The following is a 16687-nucleotide window of genomic DNA, read 5'->3' as shown; positions in this document are numbered from 1 at the left end:
ATTGATGTGAGAGGAATGCAAGTGTGGCAGAGCATTCTGGTTGCAATACAGCACTTCAGGAACTAAAATCGTTAAGGACAGAGTTGCCAGAGATGATAGACTCCTGGAGGATTGCTTTTCAACAGTGTGAGATTCCACTGGAAATGGCACTTTTTGTGTGTACACACAGCACTCTCCAGTTAAAAGAAATTATGCAAATGTCCCTGTGACAAATCACATTTTAAATAAACCACTTCACATTTGTGAATGAGAAATTTTTAAAAGGCTGGAATTGCATTCTCTTTCAGTTAGGGATTGTAAGAGTTTTCTCTCCTTTTCACAGATATAGTCGAGGAATTATTTAATTGCTGATGTTAGAGGCTATGCTGCTATGTGAATTAATTAGTTCTGTTTTTAAAGCATTTAATGTTTTTGACTTACAGGCATTTTTCCTGTCTGTCTTCTAAATACATGTGCCCCGGTGTCCCTGCTGTAATGAGCACCTTGCTGGCGAATATCAACGCTTTCTATGCTCATACAACCATTTCAACAAATGTGCAAGTTTCCGCCTCAGATCGATTTGCTGCTACCAACTTCGGAGTAAGTATTATTTTTTGAACTAAAAATTTCTCAACTTATTAGAGTTAGATTTTCAAGGAGTTTTGGATTCCACCTATCTTAGAATTTTGCTGCAGAATGTACATCTTAGGAAGAATCTCTTAGTGCATGCTCATTCACTCAGTTGTGTCCAATTCTTTGTGACCCCATGAACTGTAGCCCACCAGGCTCCTCTGTCCATGGGATTTCCCAGACAAGAATACTTGAGTGGCTTGCCATTTCCTTCTCCAGGAGATCTTGCTGACCCAGAGATCGAAGCCGAGTCTCCTGCATTGGGAGGCGGATTCTTTACCACTGAGTCACCAGGGAAGCCCTTGTCTCTTAGTATGATAGACTAAAGTTTAAAGTTTGACAGTCAGTAGGCATCTTCATTAGCTTAAATCTTCATATATGTAATGGCTTCTCCAGTGGAGGAAAACATTTTATAATAGAGTAGTAGAATTTATCGGAGAAGGCAATGGCAAGCCACTCCAGTACTCTTGCCTAGAAAATCCCACGGACGGAGGAGCCTGGTAGGCTGCAGTCCACGGGGTCTCGAAGAGTTCGACACGACTGAGCAACTTCACTTTCACTTTTCACTTTCATGCATTGGAGAAGGAAATGGCAACCCACTCCAGTGTTCTTGCCTGGAGAATCCCAGGGACGGGGAAGCCTGATGGGCTGCCGTCTATGGGGTCACACAGAGTCGGACATGACTGAAGCGACTTAGCAGCAGCAGCAGCAGCAGTAGAATTTATAGGAAACTTCCTCATGTATGCAAATTTCCAGATATTGTTCCCTGGTAAATATGAGCTCAGTTGGCTTCTCTAGAGCCTTTTGGGCTCCATTTATACTTCTTATGGATTTCTACTGGTACTAATGGATAAAGACATATTATCTAAGTGAAAATGAAAAAGTGTTAGGTGTATAAAGAGACTGAGAAAACTATCTGTACCTAATTAAGACTGTCCACCTGATATATTCAAATGCATTTAATAACATATTGAAAAGTAAAAATGCAGGATCCTAAGGAGTCTCAAGTATTTATCTGTTGTATCTAACACTGGAACCCATTCTCTATAAGCATAATGAAATTGAAACTGACAAGATTGGAAATAAGATATAAATTTATGGTAATCCCAGTAAAGTGATAAAGATCTAAACCGAGAGTTGGTGGAGATGGGATTGGAAGGAAAAATTCCAGAACTTTTCAGAGCATAGAATCAACAGTTCTTTGTGTCTTTAGGCATGTTGTGAACAGTGAGGGGAAGGGAGAGATGCCTGAAATATTCCCCAGATTTTCACCAGGGCCTTTGGTAGGCAGTAGCTCTCTCTCAATAACCATGTACGACAAATGGTTCTATCCTCATTTGTTTGTGGAGGAAACTAAGATCCATTGTAGGAAAGTGGTTTCCATAGTTTCTTTTCTCACTGCACTTCCAAATCGGTTCACTGAATATATTTTCATTATTGATTATGTTGTTAGAAGTCAAATTCTGAGGTATGTATCATAGAGCAGAAACAAATGAGACCTCACAAATAAAAGGTTAAACGCGCTGCTATGTCTACTCTTTCCTTGTGTTTTACATCTAAAAGAAAGTGAGTGGGAAATGTGTGAGATCAGTTGGAATGAATTAAAGGAAAAGGTAATTATTATTTATTGACAAATCAACATAAATACCAATAGAAGAGAACATTTTCTGGGTTAGGAGTCATGGAGTTTGAGTTTGTATTCAAATTTAGCAAGTCAGTTCAGTCATTTAAGCCTCAATATCTCAGTAAATTCAGTGAGGATAGAAATTTTTGCTGTAACATGTTTCTCAAGTTTAATATGGAAATCAAATGAAGTAAAAGATAAACTAGTTTTTAAGACTTCAAATCTCTCTCTAAATATAAGGTATGAAGATTTCATCTCTTCTGACTACCTACAGTATATACAACACAACATCAGCTACTTTTGTTAGACGGATTGACTCTTATAAGAGCTGGCACCAAAGAAAACTCCCTAACCAGCTCAACAAAATACTGTTATAGCCATTACCAGATCATAGAACAGTTTTTGTTATAAAAACCTCATCTTGATAACAATATTCATTGTCTTGGGATTTTACCTGTAACATAAAGCATTTGGTGTTATGAAATTGTTTTGCTTTTAATTTTCTTCCCGGGTATACTGTAGAGAATAAGCCAATCTTGTGGAACACTGAGCCCATCTACCTCTGAGAAAAAGCTGCATTTATGTGATTAATTTCCACTGTAAAACTACCTGGAGGAAAATGAGATAGCATGCTTCATGCTGACCCAAAGAAGAGGAGCCAAATTGATTTCACTACTTTGTAGTGTTCTAGTAGAAACATAATTATTAGAAAGTTCATTTTGTATAGAAGATGGTCAGATAAGTCTTTTTTCAGACTACATCTTGATAACTTGGTGACTTGATACATAAATTTGGCTAGATTTTTCTCTACCTATAGAAAATAATCCAATTTGCTCAGGAAAATACATATACAAAAGTATAACATTCCCCAAATCCACTCGGCCTGAAGTTCTTATTAATCTGATTTCTGAAGCTGATACTGTCAGTTGTGATTCAGATAGAAACACCATTATAGAGCCCCCTTTTTACCTTGCCCAAAGGTGTAATCTAGACACTTTTAATCTTAAAAAAATAAAAAGAGTGGAAAAGATTTCTTACCTATAAGAATTGTAAAGCAAACATATATTTAAGAAAAGAAAATCACTACTCTTCCAAACCCAGATTTGTTGTGTGCAGTGCTATTTAAAGTCATGGTTTAGATGAATAAAGTGAAAACTATAGAACACATGTGTTTGAAGAAGAGGGGCAAGCAAAGTTCACTGAGAAAAATTGTTAGACAAATTGGGTAAAAATGATAATAAAAATCCTACATTATGAAAGACAAGGTAAAAATATTTTAAGAAAAGAGGAGGTATTGCTTTGTCAACTGTTGTAAAAAGTCCAAGTAAGATCCAGAAAGAAATGAGGTTTTGGCACTTAGGAGGTCATTGCTAAGTGAAGTGGTTGAGATTAAAGCCTAATTTCTTAGAAATCCCCAGCGAATAGTGTGTATCAATAGTGGTATAAATTAGGGTTTGTTTATTCCCTAAAATATAATGCAATCATTTAAAAAATCAAGTTTTTTTTATTTCAGTAACTTAAAAATCAAGTTTTTAAAGGAACGTGTATATAATTGAGCAATGCCCATAAACTAATGACAAATAAAAACATATACATACAAAACTGTATATACTCTATTTCCAGCACTGAAAATACACACACATACATATATGTACATACATAGTTACTGGTTTAGAAACAAGCCTGAAAGAAAATGTACCGAAATGCCAGTGGTGCAACCACTTGGTAGGAAAGAGCTAATATTTTTTTTTGATGTGTGTGTGGGCGGGGGAGGGGGCTTGTATTCATCTTTATGTTAAAGTTGTACATTTTTCTATATCATATTTTTAATTTATAATAATGAAAAAATAGAGAAAATGTGTGAGGAAATTGACACTAATCTGTTAAGCAGCTTGAATGAAATGGTAAGAGAGATTGGTTAAGATTGAAAGGCTTTATCATTAAAAAAACATGTTATTTTTACTGTCTGGTAGAGTAGGAGTTTTTAGTGTTTAATAAGATACACTGAACATATTTATACATTGTTAGGACAGGAAGTGGGAGAAGGCAATGGCACCCCACTCCAGTACTCTTGCCTGGAAAATCCCATGGACGGAGGAGCCTGGTAGGCTGCAGCCCATGGGGTCGCTAGGAGTTGGACACGACTGAGTGACTTCACTTTCACTTTTCACTTTCATGCATTGGAGAAGGAAATGGCAACCCACTCCAGTGTTCTTGCCTGGAGAATCCCGGGGACCGCGGAGCCTGGCGGGCTGCCATCTATGGGGTCTCACAGAGTTGGACACAAATGACGCAACTTAGCAGTAGCAGCAGGACAGGAAGTAGCTGCAAAAGTGATGTTGCAAATTTATCGGATGGAGCATAAGTGATTTCATAACATTCCAGAGGACAAAGAAGTAAACCTGGTCAAGAGGACTGAAGGAGGAACATTCTTTGAAATTGAAAAAAGAACAAGTTCTGCTCTGAAATTTGAGGCAATGTTGTGTGAGTCCTTGCAGAGAATGCTAAGTTTTTGATATAGGAGTGAAATTTTGATGAAGTCAGCATTTCCCTAATTACATTCAGATCAGATCAGTCGCTCAGTCATGTCCGACTCTTTGAGACCCCATGAATCCCAGCACGCCAGGCCTCCCTGTCCATCACCAACTCCCGGAGTTCACCCAGACCCACGTCCATCGAGTCAGTGATGCCATCCAGCCTTCTCATCCTCTGTCGTCCCCTTCTCCTCTTGCCCCCAATCCCTCCCAGCATCAGAGTCTTTTCCAATGAGTCAACTCTTTGCATGAGGTGGCCGAAGTACTGGAGTTTCAGCTTTAGCATCATTCCTTCCAAAGAAATCCCAGGGCTGATCTCCTTCAGGATGGACTGGTTGGATCTCCTTGCAGTCCAAGGGACTCTCAAGAGTCTTCTCCAACACCACAGTTCAAAAGCATCAATTCTTTGGCGCTCAGCCTTCTTCACATTACATTACAGCATTTCCTGATCTTCTCTGATTGTCTCCAGGACAATAAAAATCCATGTATAAGATAAGGCCTATGATAGAGATGTGCGAGCTAGAGGTGGCTGGAAAAGGTCTAGTTAAGCTCCTGAAGGGAATAGAAAGATGAATGCCTTGGGGCCTCATAAGACAAGTTCCTAGAAAAGCTGAAGGTCTCATTTGGCATCAGGAAGCATAACTCTGTTGTCATAATAATTCATGTGGCTGTGCATTTTTCTCAGAATTTCTCAGCATGCAGATTCTGATGTAGTAACAGATTCAGCATAAGGCTGAAATTTTGCCAAAAAAAAAAAGAGGCAATGGAAGGTTTAGGCAATCAAAAAAAGTTGAAGTGACTCACTGGAATCTAGGTTTGATAAATGGAATCATGATAGTGACAGAGACAAAGGATTTGGGTAGAAAAATAATGCTGCTGCTGTGCTTAATCTCTCAGTTGTGTCTGACTTTGCAACCCCATGGACAGTAGCCCTCCAGGCTCCTCTATCAATGGGAATTCTCTAGGCAAGAATACTGGAGTGGGTTGCCATGCCTTGCTCCAGAGGATCTTCCCAACCCGGGGATCAAACCCGAGTCTCCTGTGTCTCCTGCATTCTTTACCCACTGAGCCATCAGGAAAGAGCCATCGTCCATACCTAGAGGAAGATTGTTGAAAATTGAGTGCAAAATAGTGGTGTCCTAGAGCTAGTTTGTGTCTGCTGACAGACAATGATTGCTGAATTTTAAAGAATATTGCAGGCTGGTTGTTGAATACAGCCATTCTTGAAACTGGAAATACAGAGAGTATGTACATCATGAAAATTGGTAAATGCTAAAAATCAAGGCTTTATTCTTTTGAAGAAATGGTTTTTCAGCACACCCTTGTGTGCAAAGATTGCTGGGAGTCAAGATCAAAGAATTTGATTAAACAAAAACATCTTCATTGGTGTTGAAAACACCATAGGTAGAACAAGAGTTGAAAAAGAAGAATTTCCATTAGGTGGGAGTCCGTTTTTCAACTCTGAAGAAAATAATTTAGGAACTTTAGTAAGTATTTTAAGACTATAGCGCACCAGGCTCCTCTGTCCATGGGATTTCCCGGGCAAGAATACTGGCATGGGTTGCCATTTTCTCCAGGGGATCTTCCCAACCCAGGGATCAAACCCATGTCTCCTGCATAGGCAGACAGATTCTTTAACACTGAGTCACCTGGGTGGCCCTATCTTAAGACACAAATAGCAAATAAATTATTAGTAAAATTTATGTTTATCTAGTCTCATTTTTTTTCTTCAGCATAGACACCTTCTTTGACATAGCCAGTGCCCCACAAAACAAATACCCTGCATCACCCATGGAATGAACATGAACTTGGACAAACTCTGGGAGATGGTGAGGGACAGGGAGGCCAGGTGTGCTGCAGTTCATGGGGTCACAAAGAGACCCGTACAACTGGGCAACTAAACAGCAACAACAATCCCTTATTATTACATGTATTCTTTTACTTATTCACTTATTCATCAAATGCATATTTATGTAATACTTCATGTAAGGCATAATGGCCAGTAGTAGAGGGACTGAAAGATAGATATTGACCTCTGTTCTCTGAGGCTTATACTCTAATGGGATAGTCAGATAACTGTGTGTGATAATAACCATAAATCATTCCCCAAATGGGGTGTCAAAGGAGCTCATATTTATAAATGTGCTTTGAGATTGAGGAGGAGAAAGTGACTGATACTCTTCAGAGGCTCATGGAAGCTTGCCGAAAGGAACAGTACTTTTAGGGGTGAGTAGTATTTTTCAAAGTCCAAGAAATAGTAGGAAAACTACCTGGGTCTTTGAAGTAAAGACAAGGAAAAGATGCAAAAGTAAGTTAAAAGGGTGTGTAGTGTGCCTACTAAGTAGGGCAGATAGAATAAAAGATGGAAATATAAGAGATTGTTGTGTTGCTGGATTGACATCAGATGACTGAGGGCCTTTAATGCCCACTAAGATATTTGGACTTAATTCTTGAGGAATCATGTAGAATCTGTTAGAATTTCTGACTTAGAAAGTTCACTCTGTAAAGGAAAGTTTGGAGGTGAAAGAGCATCTGTATCAGGCAGGGATTCAGCGGTATGGTGATGAATGGAAACTAGACTTGTGGTGGTGATCCCTATGCAATGTATAGATATGTCAAACTGTAACACTTCACCTGAAACTTATGTAATAATTTAAAAAGTCAGCTCTTCCCCCTGATCACAGAGCCATGTTCCAACATATGTGTTCCTTTTCCAAATCCCTGAGAAACCTGAAATTTCTGATAAAATGACAAGAAATGCTTGCAATCATAGAAAATGGAAAAAAAAATAGAAAAAAACATAATGTCTAAAACAAATTGCAAAAAGAAAAAAGAGAGAGAGAGAGAGAGAGAGAGGACCTGAGAAAATATTTGAAGAGGTAATAGCTGAAAACTTCCCCAACATGGGGAAAGGAAATAGTCAGCTAAATCTAGGAAACCCAGAGAGTACCAGGCAGGATAAACCCAAGGAGGAATAGACCAAGATACATAGTAATCAAACTGACAAAAGTTAACAAAGATAAAATATTAAAAGCATTAAGGGAAAAAACAATCAATAATATACCTGAGAACTCCCATCAGGCTATCAGTTGATTTCTCAACAGAAACTCTATAAACCAGAGGGAATGTTTATGTTGATGGAAGGGTATGGTATTTTTAAATTGATGAAAGGGAAGAACTACAACCAAGAAAACTCTACCCAGCAAGACTCTTGCTAAGATTTGATGAAGAAATCAAAAGCTTTCCAGACAAGCAAAAGTTAAGAGAATTCAACACCACCAAACCATGGCACCCCACTCCAGTACTCTTGCCTGAAAAATCCCATGGATGGAGGAGCCTGGTAGGCTGCAGTCCATGGGGTTGCACAGAGTCGGACATGACTGAGCGACTTCACTTTCACTTTTCACTTTTATGCATTGGAGAAGGAAATGGCAACCCACTCCAGTGTTCTTGCCTGGAGAATCCCAGGGACGGGGAAGCCAGGTGGGCTGCTGTCTATGGGGTCGCACAGAGTTGGACTCGACTGACGTGACTTAGCAAACCAGCTGTACAACAAATGCTAAAGGAACTTCTCTAGGCAGGAAATGAGAAGGAAAAGATCTACAGAAAATAAACCCAGAACAATTCAGAAAATGGTAATAGGATTTTGCTGCCGCTACTACTGCTAAGTCGCTTCAGTCGTGACTCTGTGCGACCGCATAGACGGCAGCCCACCAGGCTTCTCCGTCCCTAGGATTCTCCAGACAAGAATACTGGGGTGGGTTCCCATTTCCTTCTCCAATGCATGCATGCATGCTAAGTCGCTTCAGTCATGTCTGACTCTGTGCGACCCCATGGACAGCAGCCCACCAGGCTCCTCTGTCCACTGAATTCTCTAGGCAAGAATACTGGAGTGGGTTGCCATTTCTTTCTCATACATATCAATAATTTCCTTAAATGTAAATGGATTAAATGAACCAACCAAAGACAGACTGGCTGGGTGGATGAAAATGTGCACTTGTTTGTGTATGCACTTCCACTTAACATATGAATCTGCTTGACCCCCCAAATTGTATGTAACTATTTTATATTGTTAATCAGGTTCCTGTTATGCCTTGCGATTGTAATTATCTTTTATTTTTTGTCATCCTATTGATTGTGAAAACTGATAAACATCTTTTACTATTGTGAAAAAAAAAAGGAACCTAAAAAAAAAAGTACTTTAAAAATAAAAAAAAACAAAAATTGGAAGTAAGACTCAGAGTCAAGAAGAAGCCTATCTAAAGTTTAGTCAAACTGAGCAAAATATTAGGCTTTCTTGCTCTGTGGATGATATCTCAGTGCTCTTCAATTTTGCCTATTAAGTGACTATATACTCTTTGAATTTATGTCATGAATTTATGTCATTTATTAATTAGTGTATCATTGATAGCATTGTTTCATTCGCATTTTATAATTTTATGGTATCCCTGCAAATATCAGTATTAATCTCAAATCTACAAGGAATGCAAATATTTCTAAAATATTCATACAATTAGCATTAATTAAATTATCAAAATTTATCAAAATAGCCTATTCATTAATTCTACTTGAAATATTTCTGTTCAGCCTAAAGAATGACTGCTTTTGATATAATCTAGGAAATGCTTTATAGAAAATACAATTTTCTGGTCCAGGTCAGAATATGTTTATCCTATTCTCATAAATTTTGTAAAAATCTAAGAGCAGGTTGAACATGCAGCTAGGGCTCATCCCTGGGAAGCTGAATCAAGTGAAGATCCCCCAGAGCTTAAACACCTTTAGCTCAGGTAAATCTACCACCGATTTTGGAGTGAGATACTGAGAAGCAAGCAGATCGAGAGAGAACCTGGCGATGATGCAGAGGTTCCTTATCATCCTTTACACACCTTCCTTATAATCCTTCCACGATTCCCAGGATCCTAGGGAAACTTACTAAGAGTGTCCTTGTGGGATAACAACTGCCTCCCCCTACTCAAAATACTCCCTCTTTCCTTGGGCCAAAAGTGGCCCACCAGCTGGTTTTGTATGGCTTATAGTTAAGAATAGTGCGGGGGTCCAGCCCCGGCTGATCCAGGGTATTCGAAGGAGAGACGGCCTAGGCGACTATTTATATGCTAATTAGAGATATAAAGAGTAATAGAATGAGGATAGCTCAGTAGGAAAATTCAGTGGAGAAAAGAGGCTGAGTAGCTTGGTTTACGCGGGAGACCAATAAAACTTCAAGACAAGAAGTTTGCACCACTTACGTAGGCTGCAGGCGCCCTCTTGAATAGTGGAAGGTGCCCCACCCCAGACACCTTCTCGAGTGGGTCTTAGAAGCCCAGGCATAATTAGTAAGCATGGTGGGTTCAGCGCTCCAGATGGCGACTTCAGCCAGAATGTGAAAAGAATTCTTGGGAGACCAAGCATTGGTGAGCAAGGCCTGTAGCTTTATTTTTAACAGGGGCTTATATACCCTAAGTTACACATAGAGGATAATAGGGGATGCAAAGTCAGCAGTTTTTGATCCTTATCAACAACCAGGGTTTCTTTCCTGCAAATTTATCGTATACAAATGGTTTAGGTGATTTACATCATCTTCTGGCCAGAAGGCCTATTAACATTTTACGACTCTTGACAAGGACTTATCAACAAAGACTTATTTTCTCTAAGAGTAATTATTTTAAGGTTTGGCGCCATCTTCCGAAGATAAAATTGCATTCCTATAGGGCGAATATGTAATGGGTTTACAACAAAGGAAAGAATTTATTACCTTAAGGGTCTAAAGTTACTAACACCAAGGCCACTACTTATTTTTTCTACATACCAACTATTAATACATATTCAAGGATACAATTCAGGGGATGTGAAAACTTGGCAACAAGCATTGGCTCATCAATGAAATCCTTTACTAGTCTTATTCTGACAGTTTCTCTCTGAGAGGCTCTAAGCTATTTGAATATCTTAAGCTTCCCGTGCCTCTCGAGGCTGGGAGACTGTAAACAATCGCATGCATAGCTGTAGGAGTCCGGGTAAACTTGTCAGGCGAGTTAGAGAGCCATCTGAGGGGTTTGGATTTAAACACTCCTAATTGCCCAGGAACTTTATTAATTGGAGCTGTAAGTTAACTCTTTGACAGAGAGAGCGAGATGGTGGTGGGGGACAGCCCCCAGTAAAGTCAGAGGTGAGAGCACAAAGCAATAAAGTAGGCAGACTCTGGTTTTTTGGGGTGTAGATGCTCAAGAATATCCGGGGGGACTCCTGAGGCTCGATCCCACCTTTGCGTATGCCGAGCCTCCTTCCTCATGACCTTTGTCACGAGTGGAATGCCTCACCGGCTCCCGGAAGAATAGCTTTTACATTTTTAAATAGTTTTAAAAAATCAAAAGATTACCATTTTTGGATGCATGAAAATTATATTAAATCTACATTTCAGTATCCATAAGCAAAATTTTACTGGGGAACAACCATGCTCATTTATTTATGTATTGTTTGTAGAAACACTTGTGCCGCAATGGCAGAGTTTACTAGTTGTGACAGAGACCACAGAGCTGCAAATACTTACTGTCTGGCTCTTCACAGGCAGTTTGCTGACCCCTGGTCTGGAGTATTCTTGTCAACTAATTAAAACTTACTTTTTGATCATAGATAATGTTTACTGCTAATGTTATAGATTTGGTCCCTACCAAATACCAGGCATAACGTGGCAGTTGCAGGAATGCGGCATGCCCCTTGGGAAACATTTTTTAATCACACAGTCTTTTCTTATTTCTCAAATCACACCATGTAGGTAATAGGCCCCCTCTGCTCTCACAAAGCCAATCTCACTCTAGTTAAATAGAAACATGGTAAATAAAATTAAATTTCAAGCTGTCCTACTGTTTAAAAAATGTCTATGAAAATTCAATCAGTAGAACACTTTTAATTTCGTATCATCTGATATTGTTTGGGATTTAGCAACAACAAGCCTGGTGGTTTTCACCCCAGTTTTCTGTTTTCTTTGAATGTAAATTGTCCAGCTGGGCACTGAAGACCTAGGTAGGAAGACCAAATGCATAATCTGTATCAGTCAGAATTTTCTTGAGCTGCATGAAACAGACTAAACAGAGTTAACTCAATATTTTTTTCCCATGTAATCTGAGTCCAGAGGTGGTAAGGATTTCAGGGCTAATACAACTGCTCAGGATTGCAATGTTTTGAAAGGATGGACAGCCAGAATTAAGGGTGAAATGTGGGGGCTCCTATCTTCCTACCTCATCCTTCTTACCATTTGTTTAGCTTTTATCTTATAGCCTCAGTATATTTGACCTTCTCTTATCTAGTGTGAGTTTAAAGTGGAAAAAGGAGGGACACACAAAGGGCAAATGGAAAAATGACCTGACAAAGAATTATATGGCAAACACTAATATTATACAACTCTGCACAACATTCTTTTAGAATCTTTCTAAATAATAATTCACTGGTAATATTTTGGCTAGTTCTATCTCCTTAATAAGCTGCTGCTGCTGCTGCTGCTAAGTCGCTTCAGTCGTGTCTGACTCTGTGCGACCCCATAGATGGCAGCCCACCAGGCTCCCCCATCCCTGGGGTTCTCCAGGCAAGAACACTGGAGTGGGTTGCCATTTCCTTCTCCAATGCATGAAAGTGAAAAGTGAAGTGAAGTCGCTCAGTCATGTCCGACTCTTAGCGACCCCACGGACAGCAGCCCACCAGGGCTCCTCCATCCATGGGATTTTCCAGGCAAGAGTACTGGAGTGGGGTGCCATTGCCTTCTCCTTTAATAAGCTAGATACATCTTATTGGCCAAAACTTTGCTATATGGCCATTCCTAGAGTAAAAAAAAAAAAAAAAATAGCCTGGGAAGGTAAGTGTTTCATAAAGGACACATTTGACTCTTGAGGTTCTATTAGTAAGGAAAAGAAGAAGAATGGGTATTAGGCAGATGGCCATATGAGATATCCCAGTGTGTTTGGGTCATAGCATGATTGACTAGAGTCATGTCAGCTGTCTTAATGATTCATACCAATAACGGAGGTCGCATAGAGCATTCAGAGACTGACACAAACACATTGATTTTTATGATCACTGAATGATTAACTACTGTGACCTAAACTGATGATTGTACTGGCTCTTTTATTTTTCTGTTTTGATTGAGAGTCACTGACCCACATCAGTGGGTGATGGGGAGTTAATAAAGGGCAGTATACCTTTTCCCCTAGGAAGGTATGATAGGGCATAAGAAGGAAAAATCCAAGGCATTCATTGTGTTTTTTGGCAGCTTTCCTGGAGAATCTTACTTGCCTAATAAGATGACAAGCTTCTGGAAGACAAGTTTCATTTCTTAGGCTCCTTCATTGCCACCACAGGGGTTAGTTAACACAGAAGCCATACTCAAACTTTGTTCACTGATGTATAAACCTGATAAAAGGCAGTTTATTCAGAAAATTGAAGTCTCAACTTAGGAACAATTTATCAACTCCTGTTAATATTCAGCTCATTTCATCAAGATCAGTGACTCCAAGGAATATAAGTTATATACCCCATAAATCTACCTTATATGTGAAACTACTGGGAAAAATTTCTGCCTTTGCTAATATATTACAGAGTGTAATGTAGTATTTACAGAATACTAATGTAGGGATAAGCCTCTAATGTCATCTAACTGTCTCCCTATTTTTTTTTTTTTCATTTTTGTTTAGAAATCAGGGACTCAGACTGGTTTTTGTTGACCTATAACTTTTTTGTGTGACTTTGATGGTTTTTACCATATCTAATTTGTTTAATTTATTTAATCCACACACCTATATCTTTATGATTATTAGCAAAACTACTTAATTCTTATCACCTATCATCTTTAAATCCTTCTCTGAAGAGGTCAGTCCAACCCTGAACAACATCAGAGGAAGGCATCAGTAGTTTTTGTTCACCTGATTTTTATACTTTTTTTTTTTAGCACTAAATCATAAATATACTGTAAAGGCAGTCGATCCTTTAAGATTATGAAGTCTATTACCAAAAGGGAAATGCTTTTTGAAATTGATTTTGACAAAAAGCAGTTATTCCCACTTCCATAGATGAGAGAACTTTAAAAACCTATGGTTTAATTTTGGAGAGATGGTGTGGCATTTGACGGTTGTAGGGGGTTGGGTTATATTTTTCTTCCTGACGCATACTGTTGTGTTGTCTGGACTCTTCTTAACACAACTCTCTGGATATAGTCTCATTCATCAGAAAGAGGCAGTGTGACTTACCGAAAGAGTGTGGATTTGGTGTCAGAGACCTAAGCTTGAATCACAGCTATTGCACATACCAGCTCTATGATCTGGAAGAAATAACTGACAATTTTTTACCTTCCTTCCTATAAAATGGTTTTCTGTGGTGGCTCAGTGGTAAAGAATCTGCCTGCTGATGCAGGAGACATGGGTTTGGTCCCTGGGTTGGGTAGATCCCCTGAAGAAGAAAATGGCAACCCAATCCAATATTCTTGTCTGAAAAATCCCACAGACAGGGGATCCTGGTGGGCTACAGTGCATGGGGTCACAAAAGAGACAGACATAAAGACTAAACACCACACCTTCTATAAAATGGGGACCATAACTCAGACTAGTTTTGTTGTGAGGACTACATTTAGAATGATCATTGATTTCCGCTTTCCTATTTTGTGTTTGCTTTGTACAGAGGGAAAAATTCATAAAACTACTGGACCAGTTGCATAACTCTTTAAGAATTGACCTGTCAAAGTATAGGGTATGTACAAAATTATTTGCCTAAAGGTAAAATGCTGTGCTTGGCTCAGATCATTTCTTGTCATATTGTAAAAAAGTTATCCACTGTGTAAGAGAGAAGTAAAGATAATGATCTTGGAATCTTGTGTCCTGTCACAGTAGGCAGGTCTCCTAAATAATCAAGTACACATCCCTTGTCCAGGTACCTCACTCCACTTCAGCCTACAACAATACTGTGTGTGTGTACACATAGAGCTTTAAATATTTTAATAGTCATCAGATTGAGTGGCTGACTGCTACTTCATGAAGCAGAAGTATGTGGCCCAGGCCTCATCTTGAAAGTTCCCCCTTCTTATGAGATATCCTGCTGATACTTCCTCAGCTTCTGAGACTCCTTCTGGTAGTCACTGCTTAGTTCACTCCTGGATCAATACAATGTGTGTTTGTGAAGCTGTCCAGAGTTCATTGTGAATAGTTCTACACTTTACCTCCACGTGAAACACGCACAAACTCACACACACAAATATATTCATGTATGTGTGTAAAAACAAACATATAATTTTAGTTACAGAATACCTTAATCACAAAAAAAATAATTGCATATTTTATTTACCAAAAAATCTGTACTAATAGCTATTGTATTCTTTACTTAATGGTTTATTCTAAACGTGTTTACATATGTCCACATATGTATCTCTTCGATATTCATTTTTTTTTTTAGTATTTTATTGAAGAATATCTTTAATGCACATTTCTGGAAATTATAATACCAGATTTTGTCTGACTCATCTATCATGTTGGAACTGGGGCCAATGCTATGAGAAGGGAACTGCTATGCCAGGCAGTGAAAATGATGTTTGGGAACAAGAAGGACCTTGAGGCCACCACATTCACCATCACTTTGACACCCCAACTTTGCTTGAGTTCTTGAATATCTACTAAGAAAAGTTACCTGTATTTTTTCTGATGACTATTTAAAAAGCCTCTCTGAAAGCATGTTAATACAAGAAATTTCTCAATGATAAAATCGTTTCTTTAATATTTTAATAATTATACCTTTCCGTTTCTTCAGAATTCTGAACATCTGTTCTTATATGACATTTCTCACCAAACTTTTTGTTTAAATCCCAAATACATTTTGTAGAGAAGTACAGTGCAGTCTAATTTTTATCTTTTTAATTTTTAAAAGTTTCTTTATAACAAAAAGTAAATATAGCACATGTAAAGGCTCCCAAAAGTATTTTCAAAAAAAATTACCTTTCTTGATAAAATTATAAAACGTATTTTTCAAATAGGTACTGACCTTCCCTCTTTCAGTAACAATACTATTTATGAATCAAAGATGAGTAACCTAATAGTGCCGCATTAATGATATTATTTTGTACATTTTTATTATATTGTGGGAATAAACAGAAGAATGACTTTCTAAGACTAAGACAAGACTATCTCCAACTTTTTTACCCTCTGTAATATTTTATAGTAAAAATGTTGTGAGAATACTGTAGTGATACTTTCTAAATTTTACATGATTTACTTACCTTTTTTATTTTTCCCACTGAAAGCTAGTTTATTTCCCACTGGAACCTTAATGCTGGTAATTTACCCATTTCCTGTTTTCTAATTAACCAGGAACACTTTCCTGCCAGCAATGCTGAAAGATTGCAAGACCTGAAATCAACTGTTGACCTGCTAACAAGTATCACCTTTTTTAGGATGAAGGTACATCGTTTATTTATTTATTTTTTGGTCACTGTCCCCACGTGACACACATTTATTCCCTGGTAAAATCTTGTTTTACCTGTGTCTTGATAAGTATTATTCATCCCTGGTGAATAAGATGTGGTGCCTTTGCTAAATGAATGTTACAATATAAAATGTTGAGAAAAGGATTATCCCAGATGCTTAGGATATTCTGATACATTTGGCTCAAATTTAATTTTAAGTTAAATCCATCTTAAACAAAGCTCTCCAATGAGTTGACATGGCACTTACTTAAAAAAAAAAATCTCTAAGAACTTTAAATGGAAATGATGTTCACTTTGCATTTCAGCTTTAACTCAGCTATTTTGCTGGACTTCTTTTTTCATATGTGTGTGTGTGTGTACATACATGCTCAGTCATCCAGTTGTGTCTGACTCTTTATGACCCTATGGCCTGCAGCCTGCCAGGCTTCTTTGTCCATGGGATTTTCCTAACAAGAATATTGGAGCAGGTTG

At 38.4% G+C, this 16687-nt stretch overlaps 1 protein-coding gene across 2 annotated transcripts in view; it reads left to right on the top strand.

Moving 5' to 3' along the window:
- UNC13C (unc-13 homolog C) overlaps window positions 1-16687 on the top strand; it is a 723080-nt gene that overhangs the window by 406684 nt on the left and 299709 nt on the right. For both annotated transcript variants that reach the window (XM_019968805.2, XM_070797523.1), the window contains 3 exons: window positions 423-579; window positions 14425-14493; window positions 16101-16190. In XM_019968805.2, the coding sequence (XP_019824364.2) occupies window positions 423-579; window positions 14425-14493; window positions 16101-16190 (316 nt within the window). The remainder of the gene's footprint in view (window positions 1-422; window positions 580-14424; window positions 14494-16100; window positions 16191-16687) is intronic.

The sequence above is a fragment of the Bos indicus genome, chromosome 10 (assembly GCF_029378745.1).
Source record: "Bos indicus isolate NIAB-ARS_2022 breed Sahiwal x Tharparkar chromosome 10, NIAB-ARS_B.indTharparkar_mat_pri_1.0, whole genome shotgun sequence".
Lineage (NCBI taxonomy): Eukaryota > Metazoa > Chordata > Mammalia > Artiodactyla > Bovidae > Bos > Bos indicus.
The sequence above is the reverse complement of the archived record's forward strand: the minus strand, read 5'-3'. Positions and strand labels throughout refer to the sequence as shown.